Here is a 21159-nt window from a genome sequence, read left to right on the forward strand (position 1 = left end):
GAGAGAGGGAGACACAGAATCGGAAACAGGCTCCAGGCTCTGAGCCATCAGCCCAGAGCCTGACGCGGGGCTCGAACTCACGGACCGCGAGATCGTGACCTGGCTGAAGTCGGACGCTTAACCGAGTGCGCCACCCAGGCGCCCCCAAAAGGAACTTTAAATCATTCCTAAAACTTAGAATGACTTGACTTTTCCCTCTACTCATGATGACTTTTTTCTCAAGTGCTCTAATGTTCAAAGTATGCAATTGTAGAAAAACTGCTGGGCTGAGAAGAACACCTAAAAATTGAATCCTATTTGTGTCCCCAAACATGTGACCTAAATTACATTCCTCCGCTGCTCTAAGTTTTCTCATCACAAAACAATTGAAACAAATTAGTGAAGTTTTTCACATATGTATCATAAAGCTCCATTTTTTATACATAAAAAATTTCTTATAGGTTTATATATTGGTATTTTACCTATGATTTAATTTGGCGGGAAAAATCAACTCAGCTGCTTTTATAGTTTCAAACTACTTCCTCAGATAATCATTAAAGTTTCTTCTAGCTATTAGATTGTTTTTCCTTTTTTTCAAGATTGTTTTTCAACTTACCATTTTTAAAATTCTTCACCACTACAATCTTACTCTAAAACTGAAGACTGAATTATTTACATCTTTCAGACATTTTATTTGCCCAAATGTTCAAAATGGTCACACAAGTCAAACTGAAAGACTCCCTACTACCAGAAATAAATGTTTACTTTTTAAATTTTATCAGGTGGAAAAAAAGGGGCTGATTTGTGCCAGCTGAAATTAATTTTAACAATTTGGTCAGAATAAGGCCCAACTTTAATTTCTATATTTTAGTCACTATGAAACATAGTTTCTGTAGTTGCAATTAATAGAAAAAGCAAATTGGTGTGTTAAATGAAAAAGAAAAGCTAGGGGGTATGGGAAAGGGCAAAATGAGTAAAGGGCAGTGGGAGATACAGGTTTCCAATTATGGAATGAAGAAGTCATGGGAATAAAAAGTAGAGCATAGGGAATATAATCAACAATATTATAATAGCATTGCATGGTAACAGGTGATAACTAAACTTGTGGTGAGCAAAGCAGAACATAAAGAGATACTGAATCACTATGTTGTACACCAGAAACAAATATAACATGGTGTGTCAATTATACTCAAAAAAATACAAAAAAAAAAAAAAGCCAGAATTCAACAGGTTTATGCTTCACATAAAATAAAAATGAAAAGTGAAAATAAGAAAGCAATGAGAAGCATTTACACGAATGTGAGACCTCTAAAGGAGTCAAGTTAGTCGTCTCACTCACTACGAGACTGAGTTAAAATTGAATAGGCTACCTTAACAAATGATTCCTGTCTTTTACAACTTGATTCTTAAGCTAAAATACATTGTAAAACTTATTTAATAAGAAGGTACTCCTGCAACTCTACTGTGAATAAAAATAAATTACCTTATCTGGTGTTGATTCAAAAGAATCTTTCATCTGGTTATCCAACGGTGGGTCAGGAGGTGGTTTTATCTGATTATCCAAATGACAATTTTCAGAAGCCCTTTTTGTAGTTTGATTAATTTCAACTGTAACATCATTAACTTTAACTTCTTCAGAATTAATTTCTTTAGTTTCTTCCTGCTGGCAACCTATATTTTTGTCATCATGTGGTTTTGTCCCTAAAACTGTACTTTGAGTTGCTGGATGATGCATTTCTAAGGCTGGTAGTGAAAAACTGGTTCGTATTAAGCCCAATTTAGGGGAAACTTGAGAGTCCAACTTATTTTGCTGCACAGAGTTAAATTTTGAGAGTTTAATTTTAGTCCAGTTGGAGTTCTTTTTAGTTGAGCTGTTTATTCCATTTAATATACATTTCACAGGCTTTGTTTTTCTACTGGGAAAGAAACGATTGCATTGAACATCCTGATTTGTTTCCTTCTGATGAAGTATTTGTCTTTCATTATTAGTCTCTTCCAAGTTTATTTCTGTAGGCTTCTCTTCCTTTACACTTTCCATTTGTAAAGATTCCTTTTTTACCTCTACAGTATCTGACTCAATTTCACCAGCAATTTCTTCACAGAGCTGGAGAATACTACCCCGTTTGCTCTTTCCCGCTTGCTCCAGCTCATTATCTACACTTTGTTCAGGCACTGATGGCTGTGGACTTTTTTGGGATTTTGCACTAGTATTCACTTGCGTATGAACTGACTTCTTCATCTCATTCTTTTTAGAGACTGCTGAAGTAACCATTTTTGATCTTTTTATCTCAGAAGTTACAGGCACAGATTTTGTTTCCTCTTTTCTAGTATTCTTCTGAAGACACTTTTCAGATCTTTTTATGCACTGAGAATTACAAGTATAAGCTGTCTGATGCTCTACTTTGCGTTTTTTTCCTTTGGGGGAATTTATTACTTCATTAATTACTAGATTTTCATCCTCTTTAGTGTCGGACTTTATTTCCGGTACTTTTCTTTTCACATGTTTTTGACTTGTTTTAACTTTATTAGATTTACTTTGAGTATTGTTACAGTGCTCTTTTCTTGGTGGCAAACTCTGTTTAGCTGCTTGAACTTGACCCTGAATTTCTCTATTACGCAGAGACCTTGTTGAAACTTCTGTTAACTGTTGAAGTCTCTGTGACCTCCGGTTAAACTGTTCATTTGATTTAGGAGTTCCATGCACTGACTTTTTCTGAGGTAATTTTTTCTTTTTTGTAGATTCTTGTTGTGAATGTCCCTTCACAGTCACCATATTTTTATTAATGGACTTGCTAGTTTTTTTATCATTGGATGCCGCTTTTGCTGACCTTGTACTCATGCATGTTCCTAATTCAGATTGATTTATTTTACTCTCACCAGAAGATTTAACCAGTGATTTGATAGTTTCCTTTGGGCCTGATTTTTTTGCCAGATTCGCTTGAGAACCTTGAATTTGTGTTTCTAAATTCTTATCTTCACTTTTTTTAATAACACTGGAGGAATTTTCTTTTGATTTCTCCTGAATGGACATCATTCCTGAGTAAGGTCCTCCTTTTCTCAGTAGTATTTGAGAGGATGTTTGTGTCCTGGTAGGTGTGAATGCTGAATGTCTAGTATTATTCTGAGAAGGTCTTAAAAATCAACTTTGAGGCTGATGTACATTTTCAACAAAAATACTAGTTTGCTTCAAATAAGGTTTCAGTCATCCCTAGGACATGAGAAAAGCTGATATGAAGGCTAAAAGATATTTGCTTTACTTTTGGGCAAGGCAATAGAAATCTGAGGAAAATTTAATTCTAATTTGATATTTTTATAATTTTTTATGAAAAAAACTTAATTCAGGTTCAAACTGTTTTGTTAATTTTTCAATTAATTATGGTGTTCAGGCCTAGCCCTATTACTGGAGGAGTTATTTATCACGGACCTGTTTTGACAAAGATTTTGAAAACTTTTTTCTTCTGAAGTCTACAGTTACTGGACTTCGATTCATTTGAAACATGTCTTACAGCTAGTAGGTTTCTCTCCTTGTTTGCTGAGACTGTTAGTTTAAAGTTCTTATCTAACCTTTTTAGTTTAATAAAATACTCTATTAATATAGATTTCCTTTTGTGCTGCCATTTCTGAAAAATTAAAAAAAATTAAAATTAAATTTTGTACAATCCAAGAAATATGGCAATGCTAATACTATACAGAAATAATCTGATTTATGTAAAATCTAACTTCTCCTTTTTAATTAATCTATAAATTTAAAGTTAATAGAAGAAAGTATCCCAACTACATTCTTACAAGTAATCAATGACTTGTCTTATATAAATACACAATAGTCGAAAATCAGTTTATTCCTTGATATTACTTACAATTCTTTTCCCACAAGATAGAACTGATCTTTCAGCCACCATAACTCATGAAAATTTGACAAAATCATTCCTTAAAATATCCTCTTAACACATTACACAGCACCTAAGGAGGGGGGAAAAGAAAGCATATTTTAAAATGTTTAAAAGGTGCAAAGGAAATATGCAAATTATTCATTCACCACTCATTATATACAACACTCCACAATTTTACCCTGTCTTACCATTAGTCTTCAGAATTCACTTTATACATACCAATAACTTTAGTATTTCTAACCTGAGGTAAACTATCCATTTTATGCTGTAGGAAAAAAGTTTAAAAATAAAAATGCAATTCATAATATGTACATATAATAGGTTAAAGTGGTAAAGTAAAATCCTATTTTGAAGAAAAAGAGTGCACATAAATAACTACTTGTACACAGAAAAACACCGATATACAATTGAAAAGGCAGATTTAAACACACATTTACCTCTACTCTCATGTAAAACCTACTTTAAAAAAGCAATAGATTAAAACAAGACAAAACAAGAAATCCAAAGAATAAATAAAAGAGCAAATGGTGAAAATAAAAATATGTAAGCTGCAAAGAATGATAAATAATAACCTCCAGACTCAAGAAAACTTGAATCCTAAGCTAGAAATGGGGAAACTGAGAAGTAGCTCTACTTAAAACCACAGAATCCCCAAAAACTCAGTAATTGGAAGTATCAGGCTCCACCAGAGATGAGGATGAAAAAAGAACTCAAAAACACAGAAAGATTCCAAGACTGCCATTCCAATTACTAGCACCCAGAAGACTGTCCACCCTGCATCCTTAAAGACTGTAGTATATATGTCTAGAAAGAGTATAATGAAAGGTCTTTGGTCTGGGGACTCAGGACAGCTGAGGGAAGAAGTATCATACTGACAATAGAAGGAATAAGTAGGAGTACACACAGTGATTGCTGAAACCCACTCCCTACACCTAAACTTCTCTTTTGCCTACTCAAGAGACTCCTAGAGGAGGCAGCCAAGACTGTACCTTCCGGGAAGATGGTTTTCTAATGAATTTGACAGGCCTAGAGATAAAAGATACAAAAAAAATACTGATAGGACCTGCAGTCTGTAGTAGTCCATAGTCCATAAGCACAAGCACCCTCTCTCTGTCTCTCACACCCTACAGTCAAGAAACTACCAGCCCGTCCACCATCCAAACACACAAAACTTTCAAATCAGTTTTTAGTGTCTCACTTGTAACCGTGAGCAAATAAACAAGAATAACCATATACATAAGAAAAACCTTAAAATGAAAAAACGAAATAAATGGCTTGGCAAAAACAAACTATGCAGAGCCAAAAACTAAAAATAAGCCAATCCATCCATGAAACAAATATACAAGAACATTCACAGTAAAAAAAAAAAAAAAAAAGGAACACATGAAAATTAAAACTACCAAAGAATTTAAAAAGTCAATAAAAGCATTAGAAGATCACAGTAAGAAGATTTCATATAAAGTCAAACAAAAAAGACAGATATGGCAAATAGGAGACAAAATATAAGAAGAAAATTAAAAGGCAATCTGTATCAAAATAACACCAGCATTCTTCACAGAGCTAAAACAAACCACCCTAAAATTTGTATGAAACTAAAAAAGAGCCTGAATAGCCAAAGCAATCTTGAAAAAGAAAACCAAAGCTGGAGGCATCACAATCCCAGACTTCAACATGTATTACAAAGCTGTAATCATCAAGACAGTATGGTACTGGCACAAGAACAGACATATAGATCAATGGAACAGAATAGACAACCCAGAAATGGACCCACAAACGTATGGCCAAATAATCTTTGACAAAGCAGGAAAGAATATCCAATGGAAAAAAGTCTCTTCAGCAAATGGTGTTGGGAAAACTGGACAGCGACATGCAGAAGCATGAATATATGTATATATTACTCAGCAATTAAAAAGAATGAAATCTTGCCATTTGCAACTATGTGGATGGAACTAGAGGGTATTATGCTAAGTGAAATTAGAGAAAGACAAATATCATATGACTTCACTAGTATGAGGACTTTAAGACACAGAACAGATGAACACAAGGCAAGCGAAACAAAAATATAAAAACAGGGAGGGGGACAAAACATGAGAGATTCTTAAACATGGAGAACAAAGGGTTACTGGAGGGGTTGTGGGAGGGGGATGGGCTAAATGGGTAAGGGGCATTAAGGAATCTACTGAAATCACTGTTGCACTATATGCTAACTAACTTGGATATAAATTTAAAAAATAATAATAAAGAACCCTTGGGCCACCTGGAAAAACCAGGATAATCTCCTCATCCCTCCATCCACCCCCCCCAAAAAAAAAAGAAAAGAAAAGAGAAAAACAGGGGTGCCTGGATGGTTTAGTTAAGCATCCGACTTCAGCTCAGGTCATGATCTCACAGTTCGTGGGCTCAAGCCCTGTGTTGGGCTCTGGGCTGACAGCTCAGAGCCTAGAGCCTGCTTCAGATTCAGTGTCTCCCACGCTCTCTGCCCCTCCCCCCCTTGCACTCGCTGTCTCTCAAAAATAAACATTAAAAATTTTTTTTTTTTTCATTTTAAACAAGAAGTTTATTTAAACAACGAGACGTTTGACTTGAAGGGAAAACTATCTAGGATTCATTTCTTTTAGAGTAATTTATCCCTACTTAAAGACAGATTGCCCTACATGTAACAGCTACGTACAAAAAAGTTATAAAATTGTCCTTGGTTTTACAATGATAAATGAAAAACATTAAAATTCTCCAATCGAACAAGGTATGCAAGGATTTTTATGTTGTTCTTTTTTTGTTAAACAGTGAGAGCAAAATAACTTACTGGAATATAAAGATAAGAGCTGAATGAGCATGCCACTAATGGAGAAAGGGGGTATTTTCACAGAACCAGTATTTTTCCCCATCCCATCTCCATTTGATGTCGGTCAAAACATACCATTGGCCATTTAGTTAAAAAAAAAAATGCAAAATGCTTGCGCACATACACAGTTACTTTATGTACAATAAAGGAATGGGGAAGGGGAAAATGAAAGAATAGAGAAAACTATACTGTAGTAGTCAGGATGTGGTGGAACCAAATTGCGGTTTTCTAATTGAGAATGTCTTCTTGGTCTGGAGGAACAGAGTTCTGGAGTAAAGTAGCAGGTTCCCTTTTTAGTAGACACCTCCTGTCTGCTGCTGGAACACATCAATTGTATCTTCATCCTCCATTTCCAACTGTGCAGGTGTGTCTGTTTCATTGATTGGCTGCCCATCAAATCGGAATCTGATCTGCCTCATTGACAAACCCTGTCGTTCACAATAGGCTTTCATTAGTTTACTAAGTGGTGTATGCCTCTTAATCTTAAACTGCACCACAGAACCATCCTGACAGCTCAGAGCCTAGAGCCTGCTTCAGATTCAGTGTCTCCCACGCTCTCTGCCCCTCCCCCCCTTGCACTCGCTGTCTCTCAAAAATAAACATTAAAAAAATTTTTTTTAATAATTAAAAAAAGAGAAAGAAATGAGTTGCCAGATTAAAAGGGCCCAGAGCACCTAGCACAATGGATTTAAAAAGAATGTTATAAAGTATATCATGAGGAGAAAAAGATGTCCCTCAAGCTTCTAGGGACTGGGAAAAAATCTTGACCACATATATATTATACATGCAAATTATTACTTGCAGGGCAAAAAAAGAAAAAAATTATTAGTATGTGAATTCATTAAGGTGAATAAAAAAATTTTAAATAAAAAGTTTTAAATAACAATTAGCTGAAATACCTAATAGAAGAAAATATCACATACCGGTTTATAACAACACACATACACAAATCAACTTAGAAAGTAATAGGGTATGGGGTGCCTGGGTGGCTCAGTCAGTTGAGCTTCTGACTTCAGCTCAGGTCATGATCTCACAGCTTGTGAGTCTGAGCCCCACATAGGGCTCTGTTCTGACAGCTCGGAGCCTGGAGCCTGCTTTGGATTCTCTGTCTCCCTCTCTCTGTCTGCCCCTCCCCCACTCACACTCTGTCCCTCTCTCTCTCTCTCTCAAAAAATAAACATTAAAAAAAAAAAAAACGAAAGTAATGCGGTGTATGGGGCACCTGGGTGACCCGGTTTGGCAGCAACTCTTGATCTCGGCTCAGGTCATGAAATCGCAGTTTGTGAGATTGAGCCCTGCATCCAGCTCTGCAATGATGGCATGGAGCCTGCTTTGGATTCAGTCTCTCCTTCTCTCTGCCCTTGCCCCACTTGTGCTCTCTCTCTCAAAAAATTAACTTAAAAATAAAAAAAAGAATTCCAAACACTTAAAAAAAAAAAGTAATGGGTGTAGATTTGTGCCACTTAGTTGTAATAATTAACAATTTAGTTCCGGGACACCTGAGTGGCTCAGTCCGTTGAGCATCCGACTTTGGCTCAGGTCATGATCTCATGGCTTGTGAGTTCGAGCCCCGCATCGGGCTCTGTGCTGTCAGTTCAGAGCCTGGAGCCTGCTTCAGATTCTGTGTTCTCCCTCTCTCTCTGTTCCTTCCCCACACATGCTCTGTCTCTCAAAAAATGAATAAACGTTAAAAAAAGTTTTTAAAAAAGAAAAACAATTTAGTTCCCACACATCAATAAACAGGAGAGTAATGCAAGATTTGTGCCAAAAATAGGCCCAAGTGCATGAAGCAAGTTATTACATACAAAGGTAGTATGAATCTAATTACCTTCAAATTAATGAAGATAAGATTCAACATTTGGTGTGTCACCAAAGGTAAGGGAAACAAGAGCTAACATGAACTACTGGGGCTTCATCAAGATAACAGGCTTCTATACAGCAAAGGAAACAATCAATAAAACTAAAAGGCAGCCTAAAGAATGGGAGAAGATATTTGCAAATTGATATATGTGATGAAGGGTTAGTATCTAAAATCTATCAAGAACTTACCAAAACTCAACACCCACAAAACAAATAATCCAGTTAAGAAATGGGCAGAAGATATGGATAGACTCGTTTCCAGAGAAGACATCCAGACAGCTAACAGACACAGTAAGAGATGCTCATCATCATTCATCACTAGGTAAATACCAATCAAAACCACAATGAGATACCACCTGATACCTGTCACAATGGCTAAAATTAACCACACAAGAAAAAACAGGTGTTGACGAGAATGCAGAGAAAGGGGAAACCTCTTGGGCTGCCGGTGGGAATGAAAACTGGTGCAGTCACTCTGGAGAACAGCACTGAGGTTCCTCAAGAAACTAAAAATAGAACTACCCTACGATCCAACACCTGCATTGTTAGGTATTTATCCAAAGGATACAAAAATACAGATTTGAAGGGGTGTATGCAACCCAAGGTTTAGGGTGGCATTATCAACAATAGCCAAACTGAGGAGAGAGCCCAAATCTCCACTGACTGATGAATGGATAAAGATGTGGTGCTGGGGCATCTGGGTGGCTCAGTCAGCTCGTGAGTTCAAGCCCCGTGTCGGGCTCTGTGCTGACAGCTCAGAGCCTGGAGCCTGCTTGGATTCTGTGTCTCCCTCTCTCTCTGCACCTAACCCACTCACATTCTGTCTCTGTCTCTCTCGAGAATAAATAAACATTAAAAAAAAAATTTTTTTTTTTTAAAGAAGATGTTGGGGCAACAAAAAGTCTTAAGCACTGCTTTTGGTCTTTATATTGGTACAAACATTTTGAAAAACTGTTTGACAGTATCTACTAAAGCAGAACATAGGGGGCGCCTGGGTGGCTCAGTCAGCTGAGCGTCCGACTTCAGCTCAGGTCATGATCTCATGGTCTGTGAGTTCGAGCCCCGTGTCGGGCTCTGTGCTGACAGCTCAGAGCCTGGAGCCTGGTTCGGATTCTGTGTCTCCCTGTCTCTCTCTGCCCCTCCCCCACTCATGCTCTGTCTCTCTCTGTAAAAAAAATGTTTTTAAAGAAGAACATAGACCTAAGCTATGGCCCTGCAATTCCAACCATTGCTAACTTTTAAACTGAAATGACTATATCCAAGTACAAGAATGTTCCTAGCAGCATTATTCGCAATAGCCAAAAATTGAAACTAGATTCAATAAATAAATTTATATGCTAGAATACTATTCAGAAATGAATAAAGAACAAAATGCTGTTGTATATAACAAAAGGTGAACCTCATAACTACAATGTTGAATGAGAGAAACCAGATAAGAAAAATTAAACACAGGAAGATCCAACTTGTTTAAATTAAAAGAAAGAAAGAAAGAAAGAAAGAAAGAAAGAAAGAAAGAAAGAAAGAAAGAAAAACCAATCAATGTTAATAGAAGTCATATAGTAATTATCTCTGTAGGAGGTAAAAATTGAGATGGAGCACAGTACAGATATCTGTGGTGTTAATATTCTCTATCTTGGTCTGGACAGTAGTTACTAAGTTTTTTGGATTTTTTTTTTTTAATTCATTGAGTTGTTCAGTAATACTTTGTGTACTATGTTGTATATCTCTGTGTATTTCTATGTTTCAGTTTGCTACATATTTTACAAGGGTAAATATATTTTCAAGGACAGGCACAAACACATGAGGGTAGTTATTAAAGTAAATGCATGTAAGGGAGGAAAATATCACTGGTAATTGGATGTAAAGCAGAAAAACAGAGATGGACTGTACATAATTTATTACGCACCTATGGTCTTTCCCCCCCCAAACTAAGTATTCTGAACTTTAATGTTCCAAGTACCTACTCAGTTTGAATCCTATTTCACAACGACCTCCACTTCCCCTACTGATTTACAGTAACATACCAGTGCTAAGCTGTTTCCTTACCCCGGTACAGATGTTATAAAAATAGATGGTATGAGGCCTGAAAGTACTAGGAATCAGCTCTGCATATAAAGACTGTGCAAAGAAAATGTATATTAAATGTGAACTTCTTGAACTTCTACATAAAATGAACATGGATTTTAAATGCTCTTCCCATGGTCTCAGCATTACCAAAAGAAATGAAGAAGATAAAAGTCATACATTTCACCTGGCAATCCTAAAAACTCCACAACATGTGAGGAGCTGGATTATGTATATAATTCAGTGAGGGGGAAAGCTCAAGGTGCTGAAACCATCATCTAGCGTCAGACTGGAGGGATAGGAATGGGATGGTTTAGAATTCCATGACCTTATACTTCCTTCCAATTATTCAATGCTAAGAAACAATCCATTATCCCAGAGGAAACAGCTCCAATCTTCACATAACTGAGTACTGAGCACTGAGTACTGCTTGCAATGCCAGAAGTCCAGATACAGCAAAGCACATGCCCAGAATAAAAAAAATGAAGGTGGGGAAAAAAAAGAAGAAGATGTGGTGTATACATATAATGGAATATTACTCAGCCATCAAAAAGAAGAAACCTTGCTATTTGCAATGACGTGGATGGAGCTAGAACATAGTATGTTAAATAAAGTCCATCAAAGAAAGATAAATACCATATGATTTCACTCATACATGGAATTTAAGAAACAAAACAGATGAGGGATGCCTGGGTGGCTCAGTTGGTTAAGCATCCAACTTCAGCTCAGGTCATGATCTTGGGGTTAGTGAGTTCGAGCCCTGTGTTGGGCTCTGTGCTGACAGCTCAGAGCCTAAAGTGTGCTTTGGATTCTGTCTCCCCCCTCTCTCTGCTCCTCCCCCACTCACGCTCTGTCTCTTTCTCAAAAAATAAACAAACATTAAAAAAAAATGAACAGATGAACACATGGGAAGGGGAGGGGGGAGAGAAGAGAGGGAAACAAATCACAAGAGACTCCTAATGATAGAGAACTATAGGTTGATGGAGGGAGGTGGGTGGGAGAGGGGTAGATAGGTGATGGGTACTAAGAAGGGCACTTGTTACAATGAGCCCTGAGTGTTTTATATAAGTGATGATCACTGAGTTCTACTCCTGAAACCAATATTGCACTGTATTTAACTAACTAAAATTTAGATGATAGATAGATAGAGAGAGAGAGACAGACAGACAGACAGACAGACAGACAGACAGACAGACAGACAGACAGAAGCTCCTGGGTGGCTCAGTCAGTTAAACGCCTGACTTCAGTTCAGGTCACCATCTCTCAGTCCATGGGTTTGAGTCCCATGTCAGGTTCTGTGCTGACAGCTCAGAGCCCGGAGTCTGCTTCAGATTCTGTGTTTCCCTATCTCTCTGTCCCTTCCCTGTTCACACTCTTGTCTTTTTTTGTCTCTGTCTCTCTCAAAACTAAATGAACATTAAAAAAAAATTTTTTTTTAGTTAATAAATAAATAAATAACACGGTTGGTGTCAAGACAATTAGGAAACCATCTGGGCAATTATGGTTAAGAGTGAGGTATTGTCCAGAAAACATTTAACCATTAAAAATTAATTAAGAACTAAAACAAACAGATTAAATGTACGAAATTATAATATTTATTTTCACAGTGGGAAAGACTTTCAAACCCTGTCACAAAATTCAGAAGACAGGTTTGAGAGACGAAATTGGGGAAATACTCTGGCAAGAAAAAGAAACAGTAATCACCATAATGTATTCACAGGAAAGAAACCACACATGGTTGGTATGATAGTAACATAATGTAAGCTAGAACCAAGACAAAATACCAATTTTCAACTATCAGGCCAAAGATCAGGAAGTTTAACAACACAGTCTTGGCAAAGGTTTGTGACAGGTAGTCTCACATTCTTGCATATAATTCAATGTCTATGCAAGACAAGCAGTATCTATCAAAATTATAAATGTTAAATTTCAAACAATTCCATTTCCAGCACTTTATAGAACAGATACACATGCAACAGTGCTCAAAGACACAAATAAATATAAAATTAATTGTCAACACTGTATCAATAGACTGAACACTCCAACAAACAGGCATCAGTATAAGCTACTTACATAATTGATGTAATTATATACACCCAACAGAATACCATGCAATCACGTCAACTGAAGTCCAAGCAAAATTCCCAGTCTTTTTATAAAGAAATTGGCAACCTGATTTTAAACCTTACATGGAAATGTAGAAACTATATACTATGATCAAAGCCTTTTTTAAGAAAGATTTTCTTGAATACCGATAACTATCCAATTTCAAGACTTACAAATCTACAGTAATCAAGGCACTGTAATACTGATAAAGGAAGCAGAGATCAATAGAATAGAGAATCCAAAAATAGACCCATACATTTATGATCAATTGATTTTGGCAAAAGTGCCAACATAAATCCATGGGGAAACAAAGGCTGAAAAAATGATGCTGGAACTACTGGATATCTAAATAGAAAAGAAGGGAAAAAAAAAAAAACAACATCAACCCTTACCTCACACAACCCACAAAAATAATTTGAGATTGATCACAGAAATGAGTACAAAACTATAAAGTTCAAGAAGAAAACAAAGGCAAAATCTTTGAGGTAGACAAAGATGGTTTCTAGGCAAGAATCCTATTCATTCTACATATGACCATGTAAAAACCCATGGTCTAAAATCTTCAAAGCAGCTTTATGCACAATAACCAAAATCTGAAGGGAAAAAAAAAAAAAAAACCACCAAAGGTCATGTGAATGGACTGATATATCAATATATAATAGAAAATTACTCTACAACAGAAAGAACAAACTTCTGGAACAACATGATGAACCTCACAACCATTATGGTGAGTGAAAAAAGCTTGACCCAGAGAGTACATTATGTTGGATTCCACTTGAAATTCTAGAAAAAGTAGACTATAGTTGACCCTTGAACACCACAGGGGTTGGAGTGCCAAATCCCAGTGCAGTCAAGAATCTGCATATAACTTGACTACCCCAAAACTTAACTACTGATATAGTCTACTGTTGATGAGAAGCCTTACCAATAATAGTTAATTAACACATATTTTGTGTTATATGTATGTATTATATACCATACTCTTACAATAAAACTAGAGAAAATAAAATGTTAAGAAAATAAATTTACAGTACTGCATTTATTGATATGTTTACATCCTTTTACAAGATGAATCTGTCAGAACCTACATCAATATTGTCCTAAATGATACAAAACACTGTAAATGTTATGTGCTATCACTAACACTAGACATCAAAAATGAAAAGATAACGTGAAAAAGAAATTCCTACTTATTTATAGGTATAACAATTCGTGTACTAATGAGGCAGCAATATAATTGCTTTACAGTAGCCTAGTATAACTGATCAGCTGCTTCATGCTGGCCTAGCATATACAGTAATGAATCATTATACAATTTTTATGTCATACAGTATTACAATCATATCATAACACTGCAAACACATTTTTTAAAAAATCACTTACTTGTGATGATAGGCTAATATACAGTTTCTCCAATTATGAGAAGCATATAGTATATACCGTAATTCTTTGAAAGCAAAGTTATAAAACAGTAAGAAAACATATTATTAATTTCATATTAAATATCACTCACCTTATGCCTATGTAAGGATAAGCTATCCACTTCCATACAAGTCTTGTACATGATTTTCTATACGATGAATACTTAAGCAATGATGATGATGATGAAAGAAAAATGTCTCATACAGTTCTTGCCACAAGTTATTAGATTTTCACAGGAAGACAAACATACAACAGATAAGTTTATTAACTGTATGCCATGATGATTATTTACTATTGATTAAATGGAAGTGGGTCATCATAAATGTCTTCATCCTTGTTTTCACTCTTCACAATGAGTAGGCTGAGGAGGAGGAAGAGGAGGGGTTGGTCTTGGTGTCTCAAGGACAGCAGAAGAGGTGAAGGTGAAAGGGAAGGCAGTAAAGGCATGCACACTTGGTGTAACTTTACAGCAATACACTAATTTCCGCCTGACATTTTTGTTTCCTCATCTCTTTAAAAATGTTTCTATACAATACCAATCCTTCTTCTACCATTTGCTTTAGTTTCAGTACCTGTATCATAGAAAGGTCCACATCCTATAAGAAGTCAAAAGCAGTCTTGAATAACTGGAATGCTTCTACCAAACTGTCTAATGTCAATCTGTTTTCCAGCACTGTTTCCACATCTTCATTTTCTGGCATTGGTTCAGATGTGTTTATCTTCTGTTAACAAGTCAGCTGTTAACTCCTCTTGTGTAGCATCTATTAGCTCTTCAATTTCTCCAAGATCCGTATCTTAAAACCCTTCACACTCCCCACCATTTTTTGCCATATCTACAATGTCTTTCATGATTTCCTTGATTGGCTCTGTTGTAAATTCTATGAAGTCATGCGCAACTTCTGGACACATTTTTTTCCCACAGGAATTTACTGTTTCAGGCTTGATAGTTTTCATGGCTTTTTCTATAAACAACAATGGCATCTTCAATGATGTGATCCTTCCAGACTTTCATGATGTTCTATTAGGGTTCTTTTCCACAGCATTAAATATTCTGTATATAGAGTATCATGTGTAATGAGCCTTAAAGGTCCTAGAGGCTGATCTAGAGGCTGAATCAGAGATGTTGTGTTTAGGGACAAGCAGACCACTTTGATGCCTCTGGTGTTGAACTCAGGAGGTTCTGGGTGTCCAGGCACACTGTCTAAGATCAAAAGAACTTTAAAGAGCAGTATCTTACTATCAAGGTACTTCCTGACTTAAGGGACAAAGTATTGATAGAACCAAACCAGAAAAAGGGTTCTCATTATCCAGGCAGGCCTTTTTGTTGTAAACCAAAAGTCTGGGGCACCTAGCTGGCTCAGTCAGTAGAGCACGAGACTCTTGATCTTGGGCTGTGAGTTTGAGCCTCATGTTGGATGTAGAGATCACTTTAAAAAAAAAAAAAAAAAAAAAAAAAAGTCCAGCAGCTAGTGTTTCTCTTTTCCCATCAAGATTTGGAGATTAGCAGCTTTATAGGTAAGGAGAGTCCTGATCATAAACCAAATTGCATTTGCACAAAACAAACGAGTTAGCCCATCCCTTCCTGCCTTAAATCCTGAAGCTCATTTCTCTTCCTTAGTAATAAATGTCCTTTGTTGGTATTTTTCTTTTCCAGAATAAGACATTTTTGTCTGCATTAAAAAACCTGTTCAGGCAGATACCCTTTCTCCTCTGTGATTTTCTTAATGGCATCTGATAACTTATCTGCTGCCTCCTGGTTGGCAGAAGCAGCTTCTCCCATTGTCTTGACATTTTAAAAATCAAACCTCTTTCAAAAATTATTAAGCCATCCTTTGCTGGCATTAAATTCTCCAGCTTTAGAATCTTCACCTTCCTTTTGCTTTAAGTTGTCAGATAATGACTTTGCGTTTTCTCAGATCATATTAGATAGAGTCTATAGGTATGCCTTTCTTATAGCAATCCTGCACCCACATAAAAGCTGCATTTTCAATACAAGATAAAAAGGTTATTTCAAAAAGTACAAGGTTTTATGCCTTCTGGCATAACTACAGCAACAGCTTCACGAATTTCCTTTTCTTTTCCTACAATGGTCCTTACACTAAATTCATTTATCTTGAACTGGAGGGTAACTGTAGCTGCAGGCCTCAAATCAATGGTACTCATCAAACAATTCAATTTTTTCTTATAATGTCATGACTTCTCCTTGCTTCTTGGGAGCACTTCCAGCATCACTAGTAGCACTCTGTATGGGTCTCATGGTGTTATTCAAAGTTTACAGTATTGCACTAAACACGATGAAAAATATGCAAGAACCATCGAGATCATTTTTTACTGTAATACATAACTTACTGGAGAGACTAATCACACAGAGATGATTAGCATCACACGATGTTTAAAGCAGACTCAAACACTTGAGCTCACCACAACAGGAACATGAGGTGCCTACGAAATTATTACAGTAATACAGTATTTATGCAGTTATGATTTAATACTGCATCTCTGTTTGTTTACATTTCTTTTGACAGCAAATGATACAATGCATGTGTGTGTGCGTGCACATTTTAATAAATTTTAACTTTTTATAACATCAATATTTTATGATAGTAAATAATAAAATAACTTACATATATTTTATGCATTCACGAGACTCCTTTTTGTTAATGTTTTCAATATTTCTAGGCTACATAGTTCATCTGGGTTTTTTTGAAGCGCCACAAATCTCAAAAAAATTTTTCAATGTATTTATTGAAAAAAATCCGCATATAAGTGGAACCAGTCATGTTGTTCAAGGGTCAACTGTAATCTACAGTAATAGAATGTAAATGAGTCACTGCCTAGGGTCAGGGATAGAGGGAGAAACAGACTTTTGGAAGTGACAGAAATCTTCTGTGTCTTGACTGTAATGGTGGTTCTAACAATGTGTACATCTGTCAAAATCCACCAAATTGTACAGGTTGAGAGTGAAATTTACTGTATATAAACTATAATAAAGTTGTCCAAAAAACAGTGCTGTAAGTAACTGATATAGATCTACACCTACAATCAAAAAACACTGTTAAACCAAAAAAAGCAAGATGTTGAACAGGGTAAAAATAGCTGCTTTTGGGGCGCCTGGGTGGCGCAGTCGGTTAAGCGTCCGACTTCAGCCAGGTCACGATCTCGCGGTCCGTGAGTTCGAGCCCCGCGTCGGACTCTGGGCTGATGGCTCAGAGCCTGGAGCCTGTTTCCGATTCTGTGTCTCCCTCTCTCTCTGCCCCTCCCCTGTTCACGCTCTGTCTCTCTCTGTCCCAAAAATAAATAAACGTTGGAAAAAAAAAATTTTTTTTTAAAATAGCTGCTTTTTAGAAGAGTAGGAGAAAGGAAATGTATAGAAACATATGCTTACTTATGTATATAATAGGTATGGAAATAATATTACATATTATTAATTATACATATTATTAATAATTATTAATATTAATAATATATAATAATAAATATAATAGTCAAGCTTTCTGGGAAAGAAAACTACAAAACCAAGTGTCAGAAGTGTAAAAAAGCTTACTTTTCACTATACACCTACTCAAATGTTTTCTATGTTTTTCAAATTAAAATATAAGTTATATTTCTTTGAAAATAGAAAGTATATTTGGCACACTAATTCATATCGGAAGGCACTAATTTATGAAAGTATAAGCCACTTACCTTATTGAGACAGAAATCACATATCACTGTTTCTTTAAATTGAATGATGATATTTCCAATGAATGATGCTTCTAATAACTTCTTGTGTTTGGGAATTAATCTTAAAAAAATCCTATAACTAAAATAAAACAATCTATTAAAACACATGAGAATAAAAAAATACTATTGTCTACTAACTGATCTATTAAAACAACTTAAGACTAAGTTAGATAAAACAACTGCCTAATGACAATGCAAAGCATCACATATCTCATTTTTAATAAATTAGATATAATAGATTAGGTTTATCTTCAAATATAATCACTGTCTCCAAACCTTCGCTCCATAGAAGGAGTATATTTTCCTTCCCAACTGATGCTGAGCCTGGTCACATGCATTCCTTTGGCCTCATGGTGAGCAGAGTATACTTCCCTGCACCCATAGCCTTAGCCATCTAACTTGCTTTGACTGATGAAACATTAGCAGAAATCATGCAAACAGTGGTTTGAAATTTCTTTGTGCAGCAGGGCTTGCCCTCTTGCACCTCTGCCATCACCATGAAAAGAGTTTCACCGGGTAGATGAAGGCAACCCTTCAGCCTAGACCCCAGAATAAACACAAAGAGAAGTGAGCCTAACTCCACATGAGGTGCTAAGCCCAACCCACAGTGAGATATAAAGACCACCCACACCCAAAGCTGCCCAGGCAAGCCTAACCTAAGTCACCTAACCCATAGCTGCTCTACAGATATGTGATCAAGAATAATTAACTATTAATTAACTAAATATTAACAAGAATTAACTCAAGAATAATTAAGCCATTGAGTTCTAGAGCAGTTTCTTTCTCTTATCCTTTTTTTTTAAATATAATTTATCATCAAATTGGTTTCCTAGAACAATTTCTTATACAGGAATAGCTAACACATATCGTACTTAATTTTTATTTTCTGAGAAGCTCCAAACTTACCAAAGATTAGACCCCAGAAGTATAATAACAAAAAAATAATAAAGCTCATTTATATTCCTTTATTATTTTAGCACTAAGAATTATAATTTTTAAAATGATGAATTATCTCCTTTTACATCTCTTCCTCCCAAATTCTAAATACCTTAATACATTCGACAGTTGGGACCTGCCTTAGAAAAGGGATAAACTGATATACAACTCTACAGTAACTGTCAATCACTCATTTAGTGTTCTAAGGACCACTTCAATTTTAGTTTCCCTTTCGTGCTAAATCATCACTATAGCATCATACAAGTTAATAAATCCCCCTTTCTTTTTAACCCCTAAATAAAATCTTGCATCAAGAACTGAAATGTATCCTCTCATCTGTTAACAAATTGATAATACTACTCCTGCAAAGCAGAGCTAACTTATTAATATAATTCTAATGAAACCAATATCGAAGTAAAACAAAAATAATTAAACTTTATATAAAATGACCACTTCAAAAAACCGAAAATAACATTTATATTTTACTACAGCAATTTTACAAGACATGATACAAAGTAACTGAGAATTTTAAGAGTACATCCAATTTCCCACAGGTACTTCATAATAAAATGTACTCAAGTTTTAATCATTAATATTTGATTATGAGGGTGCCTGGTGGCTCAGCTGGTTAAGCGTCCAACTCTTGATCTCAACTCAGATCATGATCTTGCGGAATGGGAGTTCAAGCCCCACACTGGGCTCTGCGCAGATGGGGAGAGCCTGCTTCGGATTCTGTCTCTCCTCTCTGCCCCTCTCTGCTGTGTGCACTCTCTCTCAAAATAAATAAACTTGAAATAAGTAAGTAAAATAAGACATTTGATTATATTAAAATGTGTAAGGGGCGCCTGGACAGCTCAGTTGGTTAAGCATCTTTGATTTCGGCTCAAATCATGGTCTCAGGGTTAAGAGATCAAGCCCCATGTCAGGCTCCATGCTGGGAATGGAGCCTGCTTAAGATTCTTTCTCTTCCTCTCTCTCTGCCCCTCCCCAGCTCCCATGTGTGACCATGTGTGCATTCTAATAAAAAAATTTAATTTTTAAATAGAGAAGAAAAAATATTTGGATTGTATATCATCCAATATATTTTAACTCTAAAATCATTTTTTTTAAAAACTTAACAGAATTGAGATAGAATTCCTTTCCATAAAATTCACCTCTTTATAGTGTACAATTTAGTGGGGGCGGGGAGGGGGAGGAGTTGTGTTGGTTTGTTAAAGAAAGCACGTTGAGTACAAGCAGGGGACAGCTGCAGGAAGAGAAAGAGAAAATCTTAAGCAAGCTCCACATTCAGCGCAGAGCCCAATACACAGGGCTCAATCCCACAACCCAGGGATTATGACCTGAGCCAAAATCAAGGGTCAGATGCTCATCCAAGTGACCCACCCAGGTGCCCCTGTAGGTTTTAGTATATTCAGAATGTGTAAGAATTGCCAGTATCGAATTCCAGAATATATTCATGACTTCAAAAAAATCATGGCTCATTAAAAGTCATTCACCATTCTCCTCTTCTTCCAGCCCCTGGCAACTACAAATCTACTTTCTATGTCTCTGGATCTAACTATTCTAAATGCTTCATATAAATGGAATCACAAAACATGTGGCATCTTGTGACTGGCTTCTTTCACTTAACATGTTTTCAAAGTTCAAATAACATAGCAAGTATCAGTAATGCCTGGTTTGTGTGTTTTTTTATGGCTGAATACTATTCTGTAGCACGAATATACCATTTTGTTTAGTATCAGTTGATGAATGTTTGACAGACTGTTCCTACTTTTTGGCTATCATGAATAATGCTATGAACAATTCTAACGAGTTTTTGTGTGAACACAGGTTTCAAGTCTCTTGGTTATATACCAAGAAGTATGACTTATGGACCATATGGTAACTCTGTATTTAACTTTAGAGATTGTTGTCCAAATCAGCTGTATCATTTTACATCTCCAGCAGCCAAGAATGAGGGTTCAAATTTCTCCACATCTTTGTCAGCATTTATTACCATCTTTTTTAACTTTAGTCATCCTTTTAGGTGTGAAGTGGTGATCGCATTGTACTTTTGATTTGCATCTTCCTAATGACTAATCAGGTGAGAATCTCTTCATGACCTTATTGGCCATTTGTATTTCTTTTCTGGAGAAATGTATATTCAAATCCTTTCCTCATTTTTTATATTTTTTAATTTTTATTTTTTTAACGTTTTTATTTATTTTTGAGAGACAGAGATGGAGCGCAAGTTGGGGAGGGGCAGAGAGAGAAGACGACACAGAGTCTGAAGCAGGCTCCAGGCTCTAAGCTGTCAGCACTGAAGCCAACATGGGGCTCAAACCCACGACCCAGAGA

General features: G+C 36.1%; 1 protein-coding gene across 3 annotated transcripts in view; it reads right to left on the reverse strand.

Annotated features, from left to right (window-relative positions):
- The window catches only part of ESCO1 (establishment of sister chromatid cohesion N-acetyltransferase 1), a 76286-nt gene that overhangs the window by 35940 nt on the left and 19187 nt on the right, over positions 1-21159 (reverse strand). For 2 of the 3 annotated variants that reach the window (XR_006293957.1, XM_043558433.1), the window contains exons 2-5: positions 17848-17965; positions 14255-14524; positions 3837-3939; positions 1463-3599 (exon numbers count right to left, since the gene is read on the reverse strand). Coding sequence is in view for 2 of the 3 variants with exons in the window: in XM_043558433.1 (XP_043414368.1) it covers positions 1463-3013 (1551 nt within the window). In the remaining variant the exon portion in view is untranslated. The remainder of the gene's footprint in view (positions 1-1462; positions 3600-3836; positions 3940-14254; positions 14525-17847; positions 17966-21159) is intronic. The other variant, XM_043558434.1, reaches the window with a different exon arrangement.

Source organism: Prionailurus bengalensis, chromosome D3 (genome assembly GCF_016509475.1).
Source record: "Prionailurus bengalensis isolate Pbe53 chromosome D3, Fcat_Pben_1.1_paternal_pri, whole genome shotgun sequence".
In the NCBI taxonomy this organism is placed as follows: domain Eukaryota; kingdom Metazoa; phylum Chordata; class Mammalia; order Carnivora; family Felidae; genus Prionailurus; species Prionailurus bengalensis.